The sequence below is a fragment of the Saccostrea cucullata genome, unplaced genomic scaffold (genome assembly GCF_032062105.1).
Source record: "Saccostrea cucullata isolate Sc308-1 unplaced genomic scaffold, CSIRO_AGI_Scuc_v1 ctg354, whole genome shotgun sequence".
Lineage (NCBI taxonomy): Eukaryota > Metazoa > Mollusca > Bivalvia > Ostreida > Ostreidae > Saccostrea > Saccostrea cuccullata.
Genome location: NW_026940030.1, coordinates 967,236 through 991,152, shown reverse-complemented (window position 1 = coordinate 991,152; position 23,917 = coordinate 967,236). Strand labels below are relative to the sequence as shown.

At 32.1% G+C, this 23,917-nt stretch overlaps 1 protein-coding gene across 1 annotated transcript; it reads right to left on the bottom strand.

The window, feature by feature from the left end:
• Window positions 1–9,885: 9,885 nt before the first annotated feature.
• LOC134254589 (uncharacterized) lies at window positions 9,886–20,880 on the bottom strand. The gene is made up of 11 exons (XM_062737117.1): window positions 20,871–20,880; window positions 20,574–20,642; window positions 20,385–20,450; window positions 18,657–18,731; window positions 18,094–18,177; window positions 15,003–15,074; window positions 14,840–14,911; window positions 14,220–14,264; window positions 13,999–14,113; window positions 10,637–10,721; window positions 9,886–10,230 (listed from the first exon to the last, which is right to left on the bottom strand). Exons 1-11 carry the CDS (start codon window positions 20,878–20,880, stop codon window positions 9,901–9,903), a joined length of 1,023 nt encoding a protein of 340 aa, XP_062593101.1. The 3' UTR covers window positions 9,886–9,900.
• Between the last annotated feature and the right edge of the window lie 3,037 nt (window positions 20,881–23,917).

The window sequence follows — 23,917 nt, the reverse complement described above, 5'->3', positions numbered from 1 at the left end:
CAAAGCATTTCATCCAATATTTAAAAAGTTACGGCTAAATCTATTATATTGGTCATTTCACGTGTTACACGTGCGCGCACCTGCACGCACGTGCGCGCAAAATGACCTTCGTTCCGCACATCTACATAAGATACCTAGTGACCCTAAAAAGGTTTCACCTAGATCGGATGAGTAGTTTACGAGAACACTCGCGGACAAAAAAGTACCGGAGAACAAAGAAAAAATTCAGAAAAAGTAAAAACAATATGTTCCCAAACTTCGTTTGGGGAACATAATTAAAAACCGTTAGACAGTTTTAAAATGTCTGTACGCCCGTCCGTCTGTCTGTTTCGCTTTGGGCTACCCATCTCTTATCCGCAACTCCTCTTATACCTCATCTGCAACTCCTCTTATACCACTGAGTGAAATTTAATGAAACTTTCACAGAAACTTTAGTACGAGGGGTTATCAAAAAGTTCGTGGACTAGCGTCATAAAATTAAAACCGCTTTAAGCACATCAACGAGTTTTCAAATATCTAGTAAGCATCATCTTTTCTATCTAAAAAATAAACCATAAATCATAAATCTTATTTTTAAATAAATTAGTGATGTTTTTGTAAGCAATGGTATGTTCAGGCGGCGCAACCTCAAACACGACGTTTTTGCGACCTATGTGTAACTGAGAAAAACTCTTTTGATATGGTCATTTGACATTCAAAAATCCCGTTAAAACAGGTATGTGTCTGGACACAATTGTTCAATAAAATACGAAATTCTCCCTTCATTCTGGAAGTTCTATGAAATTTTATCGCAAATTTTACACGGAATGTCCAAACAAATGAGGCGTTGAAAATGACGTCAAAAGGGGGGAGGGGTTTCCGTTTTCAACATTCTATAAAGTTTTGCCCCTGAAAAATGGTATAGACCTAAAATATGTTGAAACTGGCTACAGAGAAATAAAATGCATCCAGAGTACTTGTCTTTTAATGTCAAAATAAATTCAGAGAGAAAAGGGATACACCGTTAATGACGATGTGCAGTAAAGGTATGAAAAATCAATCACGTCAAAAAATGACGTCGATCATGCACTTTAGATATTGAACTCCCAAAAGAAAAATATGCCGGCACAATCAAGCCCGGATCTCTCCCAATTTATTAATCCATTTGGAATATTATATTCATTGGAGGCCACTGTTCATGACATTATAAAGTAATATAAGCAAGGCAGGTTTAAGTCCTTACTCAGCTCCAGGATTTCTCATCAAGGAAGTGTATAAGGTAGAAGAAGCGGACATTGAAAAAACAATTACGTTATCGGACGTCATGAAAATAAACGTCGACAGCGCCGGGTGATCATATATTGTCGTTTTCATTTTATAATAATTTGGAAATTAATGAACGTATCAGGCTAAAATTTTCAACATTTCTTTATTTTTTGCTGTTTTATGTTCCATATAAATTTTGAAAGCACAGACTACATAGTGCTAATTTTATAGCCTTAGTCCACGAACTTTTTGATAACCCCTCGTACATATTGCCATTGTGCACTGTGGCGGATTTGCCGAAGTTGGGGTAAATCCTATTTTAGTCTAGAAAATGTAAAAATTGTCTACTCGGTAGACCTCATTTTTACCCTACGAAATCTCTAGAATCCATGAGCTTCCGGAATTTTTATAGCTCTTATTAAAATAAGAACTTCAGACCCTGTCCTTACCCATAATAATAATTCTGAAATACATTGCACGAAACAGGCACGTTTGAAAGGTCTTCCAACGTTTTCGTGCAGAATAGTTAAAACATAGTTATATTTGCAAATGTGTTAATAAAATTTGTTTGAGAAATTCTGTTGCAACATGATTCTTCTTCCAACCTTCATTTTTTGCTTGTCAAAATTTTTTTTTCATACTTATGAAAAATTATTATTGTAAGAAAAACATTTATAACTAAAAAAAAGTAAAGCCTTTCTACTGTTTTCCTGAGCAGTCAAATAAAACTGCTTGACAGTGGAGTGAGATGTTGGACCTGTCGATGAGCTATGACACCGCTTACGTCACAGTGTCATGTGTGTGGGCGGGGTCAAAGTCATAACTTTACGGAATTGACCAAGTTTAAACCGAAGAGCGCGTGAAAAAAAATCATCATGATAATATCAAAATAAACAATATGATGATTCATTAATTGATTGTTCTCGGACAAAAATGCTTTTTGCCGACCCATCAAACAAAACTTCGGTCTAACAACCTCGGGCCAACAGTTTGCTTCTTCGGTCCGAAAAAGCGCATGTTGCCCTCGAACCCTGTCTATGAATTTATACATGTAGTACTGACAGTGTAAACCCCAGATAATCCCAAATATTCTCATTTAAGATACATCGTTTGTGCCTGAAGATGTGTTTATATGATAAATGAAAAATAAAAATAGATTATTTATATTTTATATGTCGACCAAATTGAAAGCATATACCAGTTTAACCCCCCCCCCCCCCAAGAAAAAAAGAAGTCAAAGGGCGGGAATGACGCGCCAGAGATTTCCACTTTCCTAATAAAACATAGGTAATCAGAGATTAAGTAAGGCAAAGTCAAACAATTAAAAAACAAAAAGTGCACATTCCAAAAATGAAAATATTTAAGCAATTTTGATCTGATACTTTGAAATAGACCTACATAAAAAATTTAAACTAGTTCTTCTTCATGAAAATGTAATCAAAATCCAGCATCTGAAGCAAATTTGAGAGTTTTCATCTCTTGATGCAACATTTGTGCAAGTTTGGTTTATACAATGTTATATAAGCCTTATAGGTTTTTGGTAATAGACCTGCAACCAAAACTTTTACCTGGTCTATTTTCTGAAAAATGTATGTCGAATTCAGCATCCGAAGCAAGTCCATTAGTGTGCATCCTAAGATATATCGTCCACGCAAGTTTGCCCATTATAGGGCTCATAGTTAATTGGAAATGAAACATGCATCAAAAACTAATATTTTCACTCATCCACAAAATGTAGGTCAGATTCAGTATTCGAAGCAAGCATGGTAGTATGCATCCTTAGATGTATCATCCATGCAAGATTGGTCATTAAAGAACTCATAGTTACTTGATAATGAAAACTGCACCAAATACTTTTACCTGTTCACTCAACCAGAAAATGTAGGTCAGATTCAGCATCCGAAGCAAGCCCGGTAGTGTGCATCCTTAGATGTATCATCCATGCAAGATTGGTCATTAAAGAACTCATAGTTACTTGATAATGAAAACTGCACCAAATACTTTTACCTGTTCACTCAACCGGAAAATGTAGATCAGATTCAGCATCTGAAGCAAGCTCGGTAGTATGCATCCATAGATGTATCATCCATGCAAGTTTGGTCAACATAGGTCTTATAGTTACTTGAAAATGAAACCTGCACCAAAGACTTTAACCTGTTCATCGACAAAGACGCCGACACCGACGCCGAGGGTATCACATAAGCTCCCCCCAACTTCGTTGAGGTGAGCTAAAAAATGGTTAATATTATTATGAAGAAATTTTCCATATTATAAATCTGGTTGTTCTTTTTTTATGGAGAGACTGTCATTGTTGAAAGTGAAGGTTGTGATCTTTTTGAATTTTTGTGATGTGTAAGAAAATTACATACAGAGCTAGGGAAGGGTCTTGTCCCCAAGCACATGTGCTCCGAAGATATATAATCCAATTGTACATATATTCTAACTTAAAACAACACCAGATTAGGTCATGTATTTCACTTTATTTTGCGACTCCCCTGTGCGTTTTGTTTTTCCAGAAACGATTCCCCCCTACGTAACCATTACTTTCTGAAGAGAAAATGTCTAAATTATTAATTTTTATAAAGTCTAGCAAAATTTCAATTGTTGCATTTGAAAGATTAACGTTTGCTTTTGCTGTTTTAACTGTTATAACCCCTACACAAGTCAAAGATTGTGCAAAATATGCATGTTTTAACCACTCGATCAACGTAAATATGAAATATGTCGAATAGTTTCGAAATGTTTGAGAAAACTAGACGTATATGCTAGCCGGACAAATGACCAACAGAAAGCTTAACTATTGCTACCTTCCGTGGGATAGTTGTTTTTTGTAAATACATCTTACAAATACCGAAAAAAGACGTGACCCACATCACTTCTGACTCCGAAGCGGTAAAAATCGACTCCCCCATACGTTGAAAACGACTCCCCCATACTTATTAGCGACTCCCCCGCGTTACCCGTTGGATACGGTGGTTATAGGGGTAGAACCAGTTTCATAAATAAAATGTTCAGTAAACTTTCTATAGTCTGTTTCTTTTGATGCATGTACATGTACTATGAAAAACTTATTTCTGAAAGAATTTTATGCTTTAAAATAGAAATGGGGAAGGAGGTATTCAATCCCTTCTTCGTCATGTGTACATATATCAGTTGATTGATGTACATCATGTCATGTTTACTTTCTTTTCAAAGCATATATTCAACAAACAAATAAAGAGGATCGATTGAAAAAAAAATCAGACATTTTTACTTTAATGCCCTGTTCACATGGAGAGTTTGATTCAAATTAAACGAAAATTATTGCAAATTAAATTTAAACAGGGTTCACACGGAGAATTTAATGCGAATTAGTTGAATTCCAATTAATTTACTGCAAATTAAACTATCCGTGTGAACAGGGCATGCATGTAAGTGTTCTGTGTATTTTGTCTCTTGAATGTGAAGGACAATCTTATGCCCATACACACTCTAATTAGTCAGACGACATTGAGTAGATAATAGTGTGCATCCTGACTCCTATATAATTATTCGTCCTTTGTTAAGTGCCATAATTGTAGTATTATTATGTTTCCCTTTTTTATTTTACGTATGGTGCATCACCAATCTGTGAACTTTGAAACGTTCAAAACGTAAACAAGAAACAGCAAAATGTAAATGTTCAGAACAACTTCAATCAAAAATGGTAAGTGAAGGATAAATCAAATTGTAAAATATAATTTAATACACTAAGTAAGCATTTTAGCATAAATGTATGGAAAAAACTGACATATTCGTTTGAATCTTATTTATTTGTCGATTTTAATTATTATTGTCTCATTTAGTCATAGGATTTTTGCCAATGAATGGTCGATTAAATGTTCATCAGTTATATGCATACATAAGCGCAATTTATATTTTCGTTGGGTCAAATTTTCGTTGTTTGAAGAAAATCTACAGGTTTGTGGGGATTTGATTTCGTGGATGAAGATGTGTTGAGAAGTCATGTATATGACTTTTTACTCTTCGTGGTGGACATGAATTCCTGGGTCTCTTCATACCTCAAAAACAACGAAAATTAAACCAACACGAAAATCAGTGATTTCACAATTCTTGTTGCATCGTCTCAAGGCAGGTAATATCGTGAATTTCAAATCGTTTCAGATTATGGCTCAAATATTGGCTGTCATTTTCCTCTTGTCACAGCTACAAATAAGTTTCTCCCAAAGTCTGGATACGAGAATCGGCGATGATAAATGTGCACAGGGAGGATTTGAAGATTCTCTGCTATCAATAAAAATGTATATAGACTCCCAACTACAAGAGTTGGAGCAAAAAGGTCTTTGAAATTACCTTGACACCTTTGTACTTTAAAATATTAGATACACGAATAATTATTATTTTCTAAGTAAACTGAAATCCATTTCTGAGAAAAAAGTTTATCATTTTTTGTTTCAAAGGTAAAGAAAATGATTATAATTAGATAATATTGTTCATGTTGTTTTCATGTGATAAAGGTAACTGGGTACGGAATAATTGAATGTTTTTTAAATAGCTTTTTATACTTTTAGTGAAAAAAGAAAACAGAGAGAGGCTGCAAAATCTTCAAACACAGATAAACAACTTAAAAGGTCTCTGTTTTAAAGTAATAAAAAATTGCACTACTTTAAATGCTTTTATGACAATTATTTAATACGCTTTCTTTCTATTTATAAATCACATGTTTACGTCATGATTTGTTTCAAGATTGTCCGAAAGGATGGGACAAGCATGGGACTTCGTGCTACATGCTAAACACCCAAAAGTTATCATGAGAACAGGCAAATGTAAGGAACCTAAGATAAAAGATATATATATACATATAATGACTTACTACTGACCATTTTTGGTTTGAATATATTTATTATTATGTGAATATTCATTTTTAATTACGCACATTTACGGGATTTCACCCAAGGTCTTACAAAACCCTATATATTACTTTATTTAAAATTAGGTTTAGATTAGAATTGTTATTCCATTATTTATACACGGAATTGACGACGGATTTTTCTGTTATTTCCCGACCATGACAAGGAGCACACAGCGGGTGTGACCGGTCAGCAGGGGATGCTCACTCCTCTGTGACACCTGATCACACCTCTGATGTTTTAGATGCCTGTGTTCTCTCTGCTTCTATTTAGTATTGTTTTATGGACTTTGATATTGAATGATGTTCGTTATCTCCATTTACTTCATTTAGTCCTCTGCATGACGGAATTCCTTTTGTTGGCATTACCGAGTAAGCTAGTGTGCAATACCAACCAATACGTACATAATAAACATGTACAGTAATTACAGGTTAAATGTCGTGGATTGTCAGCCAGGTTGGTTGAAATAGATACAATGCCCGAGAACGTCTTCGTAGCAAACATTTTAAAAAATAAAGAACCCAGTGGTGAGTGTTTGTTTATTAATACAATTAGTTAATGGCTACTAAGATTTTTTTAATTACCCACATATTTTAAATGAATTATTTTCTTTAACATCATATTTTGATGAAGTATATTTCGACTTCTGTTTATTTTGGTTTTCAAAACTGATTACAATTTCTACGCAAATACAATAAACACTATTTAGACTTGTAATGTTGATTGTGGAAATTCAATTTTCCTATTCAGTACATATGTATATATCATAAACTGCATATGTGTAGTAGGGTGTTTAGTATATGATTATAATGATTAATTACTTTTGTAAGAATGTCTAAAACAAGCAAACGTACATCTTTTTAACAATTGGATGGCTTTTGGCCTGATACTATTATCTATATTTTTGCAAAGAAGTGTATTTACGCTACAGTGAGAAAGTATATGTTTCATCTACTTTTTAACATCTTTAATTGATTGAATTTGTGTTGTTTTAAGGACTACTTATTCAGAGGTGTCACCATAAACTAGTGTAGGTCTACAAATTTTGACCTTCACTCGGCAACTGACCAGATGAGGATCTTTCGCGGGTTTGTTAAGGCAGCACATGGATCAGAATTCGGCGAATTAACATTTTTTTATAATTATGCAACACTAATAAATCGGAAAAGTCAAGGATAAAACTTTTACTATAATTGTGTATTCTATAGACTTCAATGGAACTTATACTACAGGAGGCACTTCACCACGACGTCACCACTGACGTCTATAATTAGAAAATATGCCTTAATGAAAAAGTAAAAAGTTAAACACTACCCCGGGGATAATTAGTTCCAATTTATATCAATAGTTATGTTAAAACATCTCTGTCCCATGAAAAGTGCTGCTAGAATCCTACTGTCATCTTATAGAAATAATTATTCAACAATTTCGGACGAAACCTTCCGAAAATTTTTACATTTTGTTCATAACATCGAAAAAATGCATCAATTCCCGTAAACCATACGATTCTAGCAGCACTTTCCAAAAACAAAAGAATAAGAACTTTACATAGAAACAAAAATTAGGTTTCAAAGTATGCGGCGTAGTGTTGAACTTTTGCATCTTTTTTGTTACGAACGAGAGAGGAAAGGCTGATCGGCAAGTAAACACCCTCTCTGCTTTTAATTCTGCTCTAATTTTACGAAGCAATTGCAGAATTATATTACCATACCTTATTCATACGCTTTATTCCCACAAGGATTGCACATGATATTCATTCTAAATGCTTTTAAACTCCGATTTCTTGTGTTTGTTTACATTAATTCTCGTCACTTTTCACTTTCACTCTGCTACTGCATGATCAACAGTTATGACGTCACGGGTTTGGTATGTAACCCCTGTGATAACTACAGAGGCCCAGGAACGCCAAAATTCCGTTGATATTATTCCTCAGCATATTTTGGTTCATTTTTATGACCTCAAATCAATCTTAGATATCGGATTTAAGAAATTTTTATCTCTAAATCTCACGTCGTATAGCTTATTATGACGTCATAGCATATAGGCAAGTAGAATATTTGGTTGTAACCTTAACCTACCTGCGTTGTCGTGTCAGCGTCTAACGTAACACGGACCTCGGTTTTTATTGTTTCAAAACTTTCACTTCAAACTGTCGAAAGAACAGTTCATAACTATTTGTATCGACTTAGGTCAGTCTCGGTCAAGATTCCAACTCGCTACATTCTGATCACATCTTTTAATTCAGGAAAATACTTTATTGTTTTTTTAATTATATATTTTTTTTCTTTCAACACCGTTGATATAATAATATTCTTATTATTATTGGGTGGTACGGACAAAACACAAGAAAACAATTGGATTTGGAATCACTCAAGGTTACCATTACGATTATCTAACTGGAACAAGGGGGAACCTAACGACGACAAAGGAAACGAAGATTGTATGGAAATACTTTCCCGAAATGGGATGTGGAATGATATGCCGTGTTCTTATTCGTCTATGTTTGTCTGTGAAAAAGATATTTAATTTAAGAAAAATCTCAAATGGGGGAAAGAAAAAGACACTTGACATTTTAGAATATTCTGTAAAAAGAATGTATTTACATGATTTTGTGAAGAAAATGGATATTAATAATCAAGAAAATATTTTCTTTAAAAGGAAATGAATGTAATCATAGTTCAGATATTCGTTTACTTTTAAGTTAAACAAACTACATATAAAATCATTATATTGATTGATTGTATGCTATTTTACCTCCCATTTAAGAATTTTTCGACCAGTTAGAGATGTCACCATAAAAAGAAGAAGGTATGTGATTAAACTTGATAATATATACTGTATATATATAACTACAGCATTTTTGTTAGGGAACGTATACTGTTTCATGATACCAAAATATTTTTTTTAATGTAATTTTAATGTCGAGCATCATTATTGAAAGATTTATTCTACGAAACAATGCCTCGTAGTGTACATGTATTTCAAATATGATTGTGGTTTTAAACTCATTTACAGAATTTATGGATTGATAATTGCAATGTGTGTTGGATGAAAAGAAAGAAGCGAAACACATGTACAACAACTCAGAAAATGCCTTCTTAAATTTTTAAGAAGACGAAACTTTTAAAAATTTCAAATGAATAAATATGTTGGCTTTCCATTGAATTTGACGTAGGAAAATAATTAAAATTTTATTAACTGCTTATTCAAATACTTATGCATTCCCTGATATAATATATTGAATTGTTTCTCATCAAATTATATTTATTTGAAAAATATATATTATACCCAAGTACACGTTCAACGCTTCGAATAACAGTTTGTTTTTTAAAGAAAAATAAATCATTTGCCAAGAAAATGTTGTACTCAATAGACAAAGGGACAACTTGGTAAATTATTTTATTTTATCTTAAATTAAAAGAACCAAATCAACATATCATCATATTTAACCAATGAATAAATATATAAATCTGCTTGAAGAAAATTATAATGAGTTATTAAAATGATTGATACGTACTTTCAATTCATTTACATTTATTATTGAATACAAAAGATTTTCCAATTAAAAAATGAGTAGGCATTTTAATTAGAAAATGTATAAAAATTTGCGACGTGAATTTGTATTATAAAGCAATGAATATATTAAGTCATTATTAAGGAAATCAAATTAAAATTAGAAAAAATAAAAAAATTGAATGAAAGGATGTAATAATAATGAAAAAATTAATATAAACTCCTTCTTTTTGCCAACATAAAATTCTATCGATTAGATGGTTTCTTTTTCAAGGACAAAGTAATTATGATCAGTATGTTCATTTTTAGTGTCCATTCTAACACTGCATCCAGCTCCTTTGTCTCTATATCCTTCCATGTAAACATCATTTCCTTCATGATCAAACACCAAAGTTCCGTACCCTTCACAATGTAATGACGTCGAGGAATGCGGTCTAGCGTGGTCGTAGACGTCATCTGTATTTGTTGTAGCTTTGACTGATTCATTTAAATGGTTATATACACCGTCTTCTGTGAAGTTGGATGTAGAAATGCTCTCCTCTCTCGGAATGGGATTAACATGTGATACCTTTGTAGGTTTTTGCTGAAATATAGCATTAATTGTGTTTATATATGATGCAAAAAATGTTGAGATATTATCAAGTATTCATGACCAACATATTTGTTCTTTTATTAGAACATTTGAAACGTAAAATTATGATATTTGGTATTTGAATGTCTTGACTGAATTAATAAAAACATAAATCTTGATTTAACATTAACATTTTCTGAAGATTTATTTTTCTCTGAATACCTTTTTTCAATTATCATATCTGTCTTTTAATTTGCAAATTTTTAATATCGACACTGGATAATCCGCGCAAAAGTCATATAAATTACATTTTTGAAAATTTTTCTTACTTTTACATTAAAGTGGAAAGTGTAACTTTATTTCAAAGCAATAAATTATTGTTTTTAAAATAATAATAAAAGACATTGTTCGTTCTTACTGTCTTGTTTCTTGTATTCATTTGATCATAATCTCCGTTCTCGTACGCTGGGTTATGGTTATAATTTTGCAAGAGATTGTTCTTTCTAGAAGGTAGAAATCAGCATTCATACTTTATCTATTAAACCCAAGGTTAATTATGAAGATATAATAAATAAAGCTAGCGAATATATGATAAAAAACCAGAAGTCTCTGTCGAGACTGAAGCTCTACTGGTTTGAACTTATAGCAAAGGAAGAGAAAGTACTTAAGCAGCTGGGATTTGAAACTTTATAAACAGCATTAAATAGAATAATGATCGTTGATAAAGTCTCTTTATGTTCTTAGTGTAGTTTATTTGTGTGCCAAGTTATACTGAAATCAGACCAAAACTGTAGGAGGTGTAGCATTTTGAAACAATTTTACAGACATTTCTATTTTTAGTGACCACGGCAACACCGTTCATCAAAATTAAAATTCGATATACAGAATTATGTATCTTAGTGTAGTCTACTTGTGTGCCAAGTTAAATTGAAATCAGACCAAAACTGTAGGAGGAGTAGCATTTTGAAGCAATTTTACAGATATTTCTTTTTTTAGTAACCACGACAACACCATTCATCGAAATCAAAAACAGATATACAGAATTATGTATCTTGGTGTATTCTACTTGTTTGCCAAGTTATACTGAAATCAGACCAAAACTGTAGGAGGAGTAGCATTTTGAAAGAATTTCACAGAAATTTCTATTTTTAGTAACCACGGCAACACCGTTCATCGAAATCAAAAACCGATGCACAAAATTATGTATCTTAGTGTAGTCTACTTGTGTGCCAAGTTATACTGAAATCAGACCAAAACTGTAGGAGGAGTAGCATTTTGAAAGAATTTCACAGAAATTTCTATTTTTAGTAACCACGGCAACACCGTTCATCGAAATCAAAAACCGATGCACAAAATTATGTATCTTAGTGTAGTCTACTTGTGTGCCAAGTTATACTGAAATCAGACCAAAACTGTAGGAGGAGTAGCATTTTGAAAGAATTTCACAGAAATTTCTATTTTTAGTAACCACGGCAACACCGTTCATCGAAATCAAAAACCGATATACAGAATTTTGTATCTTAGTGTATTCTACTTGTTTGCCAACTTATACTGAAATCAGATCAAAACTGTAGGAGGAGTAGCATTTTGAAAGAATTTCACAGAAATTTTTATTTTTAGTAACCATGGCGACACCGTTCATCGAAATGAAAAACCGATGCACTATTTGATGTATCTTAGCGTAGTCTACTTGTGTGCCAAGTTATATTGCAATCAGACCAAAACTGTAGGAAAAGTAGCGTTTTAAAGGAATTTCACAGAAATTTCTATTGTTAGTAACCACGGCAACACCATTCATCAAAATCAAAAACCAATACACAGAATTATGTATCTTAGTGTAGTCTACTTGTGTGCCAAGTTATACTGAAATCAGACCAAAACTGTAGGAGGAGTAGCATTTTGAAACAATTTTACAGAAATTTCTATTTTTAGTAACCACGGCAACACCGTTCATCGAAATCAAAAACCGATACACAGAATTATGTATCTTAGTGTAGTCTACTTGTGTGCCAAGTTATACTGAAATCAGACCAAAACTGTAGGAGGAGTAGCATTTTGAAAGAATTTCACAGAAATTTCTATTTTTAGTAACCACGGCAACACCGTTCATCGAAATCAAAAACCGATACACAGAATTATGTATCTTAGTGTAGTCTACTTGTGTGCCAAGTTATATTGAAATTAGACCAAAACTGTAGGAGGAGTAGCATTTTGAAAAATTGTTTACAGACAGACGGACAGACAGACGGACAGACGGACGGACGCCGGACGCATTACTATCGCATAAGCTCTTCTGGTCTCTGACCAGTAGAGCTAAAAACGTACAAACAAACAGTAGCATATAACAATATTAATGTATGTCTCGCTATCAACATACGCTAATCAAACATTCATATCAGTATGAATGCAAATATTTTCAATGTTCTTGATTGCAATTGCACTCGCATGATATTTCTTTAGCTCGCCAAAAGTTCAAGTAAGCTTTTCTGATCAAAGACTTAGTTCCGGCTTCTGTCTTATGTATCTGTTGCATGTCTTGCATGAACTTTCGACTGTATGCTTTTCAGATTGCAGAAATCACAAGGCCAAATATGTCACAAACCATCTATGATTAAAATATACTAGTATTTTACTTTATTCACAAGTAAGATTTTCCTCGTCCTCCATAAGGGGAGATGAAATAAAAAATACCAGATTGACTTCTTTCTAATTATAAAAATTGTCTTTTCATGAACAACTTGGTGTTGTTTATTATAGGAATACTAATCAAATGTCTGCTAAAGAACAGTTAATTATTAATTAATCATATTATCATAGAAGCTTCCTCAGGTAGTACAGATTCAAATTTGTTCAAACTAAGAGTGGGTAGGGTGGGGCAACAATAAGCGATCATAGTTCCACATAGGAACAAGTAGTTTTTTTTAAATTATTTTCCTGCTCAAGAAAACACCACCATGATTAGTATCTCTGCGGAAGTGTAAATTCAGTTTGTTTCCTCAACGATGAACTTCTCAATATACTGAAATGATTTCTGATTTTCCATAAGTGATGCGCTCAAGTGAGCGATGCGTTATCTGTGCTTATTTTTATGTTACATTTTGAGAAGTAATGCCCTGCTCACACGGAGAGTTTGATTCTAATTAAACGTGAAGTTGCTGCGATTAGCTTCGCTTAGCGTTCACACGGAGAATTTAATACGAATTAGTTTAATTCTAATTAGTTTACTGCGCATTTAATTACTTTGAATTAGCTCCGTGTGAACACTAAGCGAAGCTAATTCGAATCAAATTCTGAGGCATGCGTAATATCAAAAATTAGTCAAATGCCACTTGTCGGTGGTCAGGTATAGGTACTTGTGCTAATGAAAAACTAAGAAAAACGTTGTTAATCATTAAAATGTGTATACAGACACTTTTCCATTATGTCAAATGGATCTGCTTTTGCATAAGGTGACGTGATTTACAAATGACGTCATAATAGTCGTGCTGACGCCGGGCTGCAGAAGTAAAATTCACATTAGTTTACTCAGCATTATCTGTCGTCTGAACGCAATTTAAATCGCATTGACTTACTTCGCATTAATTTACGGCGAATTAAACTCTCCATGTAAACAGGGCATAAATATATAGAAAATACTAGGAATAAATAGAAATATTATTGAAGATCTTTAATAAACGTCTTGCAACAAGTCAGTGGAGCTTTTTTAAATGATTAGAAGACCATTTTTTTAAATTATCTTAGGTAACAATATGTTAAACACGAAAATGTAAAATGTAATACTTCTCCTGTTCTTTTCTTGCTCTTTGCCAAAAATAAATAAAGACAGATGATGTTATGATAAATCCAAGCACCAGTCCACCGAATAACGCGCCGACCACAACTCCAGCTGAGAAAGCTATTTTCGTAAATTGTTTAATCTCTTTAAAAATTGTAAGTGAAAACTATTACTTTGCACAAAAAACGATATTTTGCGGAAGTTTAAACCAAAATGATAAATATACCATTACCTCTTGAAATCTCCTCTGCACTTTGAACAGAATCAGCATCTAAAAGGATCGAAGACTACTTTAGAACAGGTCTTACATCAATTCATACTCTATACTGAACTTCAAATTGTCCCTTTTGAAAATTGGCTACGTTTAATATTTCCACTTTAGCAATACAAAAGAAAAAAAAATATCCAATGACGCAGTTCTAAGTGGAATTATCAAATTTTTTTTTGGAAATATGAACTATACTACATATCAAATATATCATTTACATTAAACATTTAGACTATTCAAAGCAACTGCTTTCAATATCGTCAACTTCCTTATTCTAAATGTACTCAAGAATTTCATTTATAGATAAATTTATTTTTTTTTACAGATTTGTTTTTCGAAAAGCGGAATACAACTAAACGATCATGCAAATTTCTAAAATCGGTTTTACAGGTGTTAAATGAATACATATTAACAAAATATTACATATATCCGAATAAACTGAAAGTATTTATTACAAGGATAAGCTTGTATACAAAACAAAGCAGAGGCAGAGTCTCCCACAATAAAATATATACAGTAAAGACTTTTATTTCCTTTGGGGATCCCTTTGTTATATGAAGATACATATGTATGAAAACCTTTAGTAAAACTCTCTGCTGTAGAACCAGTATATTTTCCTGCTGACGATGTACATGGGCAAGGGGGGCAAACTATAAAAGAAGAAAATGAAATTATTTTTTGCAGTAACACTCTTCAATAACTAAACAAAATGTATTAGGAAATACCGACAAAATTGTTTACCGGTCGTTGACGCCTCTGCCGTAGAACCGATGTAAACAGTGCTTTTATTTGGAGTTGGACAAGGAGGACAAGCTTTAAGAAGGAAAAATCTTTTATTGTGTATTGAAAAACTTAAATATAACGATTAACGAGCAATGTTTCATTAAAGATACAAACAAACATAGATGTGTGAAAAAAATATTGAATACGGACCCTCGAAAACATAGTTGAGTCAGGTGCTGAGGAGAAGTAAGCATCCTCTGTTGATCAATCACACCCGCTGCTCACCCAGTGTATTGATCAGGTAGACATTTCGTATTTATGTTTGATATAATACCAAAGCCTTTCAATAGGTATGAAACAATAGGTATGAGATGCCACCAATTGTCGGTGGAGATGATAGCCATTGGGAATTGATGGCTCTTTTTCGTGCCAACATTTATTGATATCGGTTGAAACGGTCTCATACGAAAGATTGGTATCCATGTTACAATAGTGGGATTCAAACTTGCAAAGACTATGAAGCAAGCAAGCCACATTTTGAAAGTAGTGAGCACAAAATCGCAGCAACGATGGGATATTATTGCTTACAAGGTCATTAAAATTTGATTTTTAAATGCGTTTTGGAAATCCCGAAAATCAATCTACCTATACCCGTGGTAGACTGTTTGGTGTAAAAGATTGATCGTACTAGAAGCGAATAATTAAGTTATAGATATACACCATTGCAAGTGATATCTGAATATTACGAAATGAATAGGGAAAGATAGCAATTTATACGAATAGGTCAAGAATTATCGGATATATAAATCATTTATGTTTTAAAAATAAAACGTAATGGCATTGTTAACTGTTCATTGATGTAAAAAAACTATTTTTTGTTCTATTTCCATTAATATTTTAAATGATAATTCGTTGTACGTATCAGATATATTGACTATGACGCCCCTGTAAAATTACAATTGCATTCATTTTGATCCCTTTATGATTTTCATTTAACATGTAATTTTTTTTTCAGCAGGGGGTAAATGTGTTTTTTTTTTGAAAGGATTCTTTCTGAGAATAAATAAGAAAAAATAGTGTCCAAGTATATGTTAAGTCAAGTAGTTGTCTCTATTTTTTGCTTCCAATATCAATTTTACCCGAACCCACATTTTTGATATTGTCCGACAGTAAAAATTTCTAGGCACAATATAGGTAGATGGAAAAAGATATCTTGATGATAACAGTCAGCATATGCTTCCATTTATAATGTTTTCTGTATATACCGGTACATTTCTTATTCGGATTCACCATCAGTTCATCATCATTTCATTATATTTCCCATAGTAATTGTTCTGAATTTACAGAAGCTCCATGAATAAATACAGGCTTATAGTGTAATATTTCAGAAATTTAAATTGTTATCATTTGCTTTTAGCTATTACGTTGTTGATGTAAACTCCGTCTGAAGGGTCCTCCATACCATGTAACTTGTGACATATATAGAGAAAAAATACTTTAACTTCCGGTTTTATATAGTTTGTGCACTGACAATTTGCCTGGCACCGCTTGTAAGAGAGTATTACAAACGTTTTAGACATAAAGGTTTTGCTAAGGGAAGAGTATGCAATACATCCTAATTTTAAACAATGTACATATAGCATGATCAGGGAGTGACCGATCGATAAAGATGTGCAGTTTTTTTTAAAATAAAAGAACAACAGACATCTGGAATTATGTTACATAATAATTCGTAAACAATGGGTGCCGATATGACGAGAAAATTTTAGGTTATTCTTACTTTTAGGCTAATCAACCGATTCTGTGTTGGAAAGTGGTATTTTTGCACGCTAATGTGTGCGTTTCAATAAATACACTTTATCTTATTGTGTGTATATAAATATTGATAAAATAGTGTGCGTTTATTGTTTTTCTATTTTATAGCTGTCCAGTTCAGTATCCAATGATGAGTGACCATAGTATGGTGACGTATGCCAAAGTTTTTAGAGTCTCGGGCAACAGGAAAGATAACTCCAAATACATGTAGGAACTTTGATACCAAATATTTTGAAAATATTTTTCTACCTTAGTACATTTAATTTGAATTCAATATTTTGACGTAATCGAATTTATTGGTGTTACTTCTACACAATAGGAGTCTTCATTGCTTTTTTCTCTATGTATTTTAGAGAAAATGAGTTTTATCTATTATTAATAAGTTAAATAAATTTCTATAAAAATATGTTGATCGATAAAATTAAATTTTTATGATTATTCTATGAGCTTAAAAATGAGCTTGTGAAAGGGTAAGACAAAATTTGTTGTGCTATGAATGAAAATGCCTTGGGAAAAATATCCTGAATCTTGTGAAATTATTATTCTAAAAAATCAGTATGTTTTAATTCCTGGTAAGTATTTTAAGGTTGATATTCTTCTTATTAGTAATGCTCAGTAATATAAGAACATAAGCTTGGTGTGTGTTGAGGACCCTTAAAAGGCTGAATCGCGGTATAGAGCGTCTATTCAGTGCTTGCTGTGACGTGTGTGAACATAGCAGCAGAAAGTGAGACTTTAAAGCTTATAGAAGAGGTTGACCATATAAATCAAGTAAGGTCTTAGAGAATATTATCGAGGATAATGATAAATAAAAAGGCTATCTTGTTTTCGAGTAGCAAGCATATCAAATGCTAACTAGCAACAGAGGTTAGCATCTCGTCTGTGATCCGTCTTGTCGACATGACTGGTGACCAGGCTGTTGTGTGCAGTACTGTGTGTGCCTGAATAAGGCTAGCAGTGTGCACAGCAGTTGAAGGGATGTCACTTGTACTGACTGTGTCCAGAATAAGGCTGCAGTACAAGCGTCAGTCCGAGGTTGGCTGCTTATAAATTTATCAGTTGTAACTATTTGATATTGACGTGAATATTAACCTAGATAAGGTTAGGTCTTACTGTCTGTAACATTATATTTTGCATGCCTTTGTTTTCAATCATTTTCTAATAGTTTAATAAGAAAAATTATTATATTGGAAGTCATTCCACAAACACTGAATCGACAAGTACGACCCCTGATTGTGATTTGCATTACGCTCGACACGTTACAATTTTTACAAACGTAATGACAAAGTCATACCTGTGTTTGTAGCATAAATAATCTCAGATGTAGAACCTGTACAATTTATTGGAGATGTACTTGAATATTGACAGGGAGGGCAAGCTAAAAAAAAATATTGATTTCAATATGAATCTGTTTGGCAACATTTTCAGAATACACGCTTAACAAGAGATACATTTTTCATTAGTTCATTCATCAAACAGACTTTAAATTTGATTTTAAATAAAACAATTTTAGCAAAATTTTGATATGATACTTAATGACCTGCAGTTTCAAAAACCGCTAAATTTAAATTTAGTCATTACGAGCGTCTTTTAAAATTTTAATTCATAAGATAGTACACTAAAGTCATTTCTGTTTACAATAATGCTGATATACCAGAGAATCGAAGATACTAGTATTCTATATAGCGAATGTAAAGAGACCTACAATGTACTAAACTGTTGTCAAATTTGTCTTGCATAATGTTTAGTATGGCCATGCAAAAGTAAAAATAAGTACATTGTAAATACAAAACAACTGAAGATATATCCTTTGTTGATGCTAATTAATATGCAAATTAAGGCCCGTTTCGAACTTACTTGGAGGACTTATTTGACATAATGTAGTCTGTTCTCGGCAGATTGGACATTCTTGTGAACACAAATCACAAAGATCTAAATAAAAATAAAAGTTTACGTCGTATTACATGTATAAAATTTATGTATTATTTGCAGTGAAACCATAAAAATCTAAATTTGAAATGAAATTTATTCTAGACTATTTCTTTTTTTTTTTTTTAATGAAAGCTGGGTCTACAATACCAAAAATCCTCGCTAAACCTCACCTTCCCTGCTAATTGTTTTGCAAAGATCGCGTTCTTGCGTGTCAATTAATTAAAAACAAGAATTCTATATGCAGGTACTAATAATATCTTTGTACAAAATTGATATCATCGCTTTTTGTTATCAGTTTAAAATTAGTCATTTTGTTGTAAAACATATTACCATGAAACAAATTCTCTAAAAGAAATTAAAGTTAATGTTTCTACACGATAGGAAATGTCGATATTTATTTTCCAATATTTTTTTTAAATTAAGTTCCTGTATTATTTGTTAATATTTTCTAAATCCTGCATTTATTTTTGTCAAATTATTTCATTATGGTTTTTTTTTCTTTGTTTAATTTTTGCAATATAACATGCAAATATTTTAGGTTTTTAATTTGTTTTGAAAATATCTTCTTGTTTATTTCTATTTTTTTTCGTGTTTTTTGTCACATTACGAGTATTTGTTTATATGAAGAAAGTTTTTAAATTATATTGGAAGAAGGATATGGAGATAACGAACAGTATTCAATATCAAAGTCATTAAAACAATACAAAATAGGAGCAAAGCAAACACGGACCTCCGAAACATTAGAGGGGGAATCAGGTGCCATGGAGGAGTGAGCCGTGTGCTCCTTGTCATGATCGAGAAATAATGGAAAAATCCTTCGTCAATTCAGTATATAAATAATGGACTAACAATTAGTATGAAAAACGTCTGTCATCATTTGAATGATAAATTGTATTTGCTGACAAAGTCATTGTATCGACCATAGAACTTATGAAATGATGACTTTAAACAAGACTGCTGATGAACTTGTTTCATCAACTTGTTTGTCAATAATTTACCTCGATTAAGAAATAATTTACGTAGAGCATGTTTTTACGAATCGAATCTACTGAGATATGTTAATTCCGTATGCAGGTGATGAAGTTATATTGGTGCATAAGTAATGAAAAGTTAAATTAATCACGTTTATCAAAGATCTTAGGTGTTAGATTACCATATAACGTCTTTTAAAAATAAAATATTCATTCATGAAACACATGACTGTGTCAGACTCTGTTGTTCCTAGTATCCTTTATCTCAAGCTCACTAGAATATATCGTATCGACATATGAATGGAAAATACCATTGTTAATTGGAACTACATCGTCGATATATCTTAATGTCTAGCTGAAGGCCATGTAATCTAACTATTATTACGATATGATTACTCTATAGTTGAAACAAAGTAAACAAAAAATAAAGATAAGTTTCATATTTTGAATATCTTAATATTTAAAACAATCATATTTCTATACTGTTGTTTGTATGAACAGTATAATTTAAAACCACAAAGGTGATAACTTTTTTTTAAAAAAAATCACATATTTCGAATTATAAATTATTTTTACTTTTGAGTCGCTTCTCTTCTAAAATTAAGATTTTAGAACAATGTCTAAATCAAATTAAATTTTTTTTTAGCCCTGACAACATATTATCAAAGATCTTCTACTCTACCTCCTCTATAGACACAGGAGCTATCGGTAACACTACATGAGCCCCAATGGCAGCGGCAGGAACAACCTGTAAATAACGTAGTGCTCATAAAGATTTGATTTCAAATGCAACATATTATACAAATGGTGAGTGTTTTAAATTTAGAATACGTCATTTATGCCTGTCGATTTATATACTATATCTACTCACTGCATTCAAAGAGTTCAGATACATCTGCTGCAAACAAACCCAAGTAACTTGATATTGACACGATGGTAACTGAAAAAAAGTAAGGAGAGATGAGAGAAGAGAGGTAGGTACATGTAGGATGGGAGAGAGAGAGAGAGAGAGAGAGAGAGAGAGAGAGAGAGAGAGAGAGAGAGAGAGAGAGAGAGAGAGAGAGAGAGTCGATTTTAGTTTGTCTTTTTTAAAAGCTAATTTGTTGCACTCCTTAATCTGGCATGTATTTTAATAAACATTGCCATAAGTTCAAAAAATTTAACTCACAATATTCCATTCGAATTTTGCAAAGCAGTTTATCGCAATAATTGATTTTTGTAATAATACAAGGAATTGATATGATTTATTTTTGACGTAAAAGCACAGTAAACTATATACAATCTAATTTTTATTCACAATCAAGAGAGAGGGTTCTATGAACTGACTAGTTCAATGATATGTCAAAAACGATTTACATTTATATTATCATCCTGCACTTCAATGAGTTCTAATTTTTGTGAATTTCATTAACAACTAAATGTTTAATCAATCACAAAACAGATTTCTCAAAATTAAATTTACATCGGTGATAGTTCAATCTTAAAATAGACCTTCTATAGGGTGAATTCGCCATGCATCGGATACCCTTGTACTAACTTCAACAAGTTCTACCGATCTCGCTACCGACGGAAAATTATCAAAATGGAGTTTAACATTTAGTTTGACGAATGTGATTAAAATATCAATTTGGGACGCAATTGTATGCCCTTTATCAAGAAAATATCCCCAAAAATCAAGTTTTTAGGAATAACTCAAAATTCACCATGAATCGGACATTGTTTACCATGCATCGGACAGACGGCATTTTGACGGGAAAAATATCATACCTTTATTTAATTGACAATATCGTTGCAGAAATGTAGAACGATTCAAAAGACATCACTCTGCCTTAAAAATGCTTTAAAATGCTTATAATGCGGTAATTCGAGCCTTTTTTCATGGTTTATCATATTCTGGTTTTTAGAAATATATTGAGTCAAATTCCAGACGTCATACATGTATATCGATTACTTGTATTTTGACTGAAAATATAGTCTTTATTTTCTTTTTATGCAAAAAAAAAAAAAAAACAGCTATCAGCTGGGTTCTGTATGAAAATGGCAGTGCTTACCTTTGCATCGGAAAGTGTCCGATGCTTTGTTAATTTGTGTCCGATGTACGGAGTTTTGTTTTTGATAATAACATGATAATAACAATCGGTATAATCAAAAAAATTAAGTCGTCAGCTTCAAGATAGAAACAAATAAATACAAAGAACTCTGAAGTTGAAAGAGAGTTTATTGTCTAAAGTTGTCCGATGCAAGTTTTGTATCCGATGCATGGTGAATTCACCCTACTCCTTATTGAAGGGGGCTGACTGGGGTTTTCATTGCATTTTACTTCGTGAATCAAAGGAAGATGAGGCTTTTTTCTATTTTAAAGTAGATTTATCACATAGTTAATACACTTTTTCTATTTTAAAGTAGATTTATCACATAGTTAATACAATTTGACAAAATTATACGCTAAAACAATTTGGAACGGTTTCAAATAACTGATTTTTAGAGCGTTTATTTTACTGAGAGGTAAATAGGCGTCGTCATAGTGTGTTTTTGACGTTATGATATACTGGAGCTCTTAAAAAAGAGTTATAAAATGTAAGGAAGATTAATGAATTTAAGCTCTTGCAATTTACATCATATGATATAAGGTCAAGATCTAGTAAATAAAAGGTGCTTAGAAATTTATCAAAGAACTATATAGGGTTTCTATTATAGTTTGGCCCCCATTTTTGTTACAATTTCAACGCCCATAAACCTCAATGAAATTGATATTTTTTGAAAGATTAGAATTTATACTTTTCTTTTATGGTTAAATTGATATGTTGATTTCAATAATATGCAGAGAATTAAAGGTTTAAAGTGACTAAGTTTACAAGAAAACGCCTAAAAGTGGCATTTTTAGCATCGTTATCGGCGATTTTAGGTATGTGCGACGCCTTGAACAAGAAAGATATTTACACACTTAAAAAATATTTTCAAAGAAAGTCTTCATTCAAAAAATTAATCTTGTTCATGAAGTCGCACACACTTAACAAATTAAAAAACCTTGAGAAAAATTGCACTTTCTGACTCGCATGACGTCACAAGCATGTACGGAGAAAGACGACGACGTTGTTGACATGTCTTGAATTTTTTTTTTCGAAGGTAGCATCATCTATCGATTGCTTCATGTATATTTTCGACATAAAGTTCGAGACATATCTATTTTTGAAACATATTTATGATTAAAGAATATATTTTATCGGGATCGACATCGACATTGATCTGTTGATGTGTGAATGTACGGGTGTGGATCACAAGGAAAACGATGATCGAGTTTGATCTTCGAATCGCTTGAACTTCTTCTACTATACATCAAATCAGTTCACAGAAGAAATATATACATAGTATACATTTTGTAAAATTATTTGATCATGTTAAAATACGTTCATTGTGTGTGCATATTTCCATATCTACTTTATACGTTGTCATTTCTTCCCATATCGTTCATTGTTTACATGTTTACAAGGCAACAAACGTACGGCCAACCAGACGTGTAAAAAATTCAACGTTATTGTAAGAAGTTCGGGGCATTAGTAATTTCAATGAAACCAACTAAAATCTTTTTTTCTATTAATGTTGAATACAAATACTCAAATAGACAACAAAAATAATATTATAAAAAATTTCTATAATTTAATTTTATTGCATAATTAACTTATTTATATGTACAAAAACAAAATAATATTATATTTTTATTACATTTTTTTTACTTATTACTGCAGTAACACTCAACTTGATGTTGTTTTTTTTTTACCTCAACTATTTTATTTTTTTTTTTTTTTTTAATTTTATAAAAAAAAAATTTCTTTTTATTTTAATTTACTAGTTAAAACATTGCGATTTCTTTTCTGGACTGTACAGATAAGAAGTTTTAAAATACATATTTTTTTTAGTGTTGAGAAAGTGGCATGTGTCAGTGCTACCTTCGTAGTTTGTAATAAAGTCAAGATTCTTACCCGTGTAATTGTATTTCTTCTCGAAAAAATCTCAAAAAAAGTACACTGTACCAGTTGAAATTAATTTTTTATCAAAGAGGCAAAAGACTAGAAAGTTATTGATTACTCGGTATATTTTACTACACCCTTCCCCCTCTATGATATCAAAACAAGATTCCGATATTTCACCAGGTCAGTTGGTGCACCTGTGCGGCGCAGTGGTTAGATCATTTGCCCATGAGTCGCAGTACAGAGT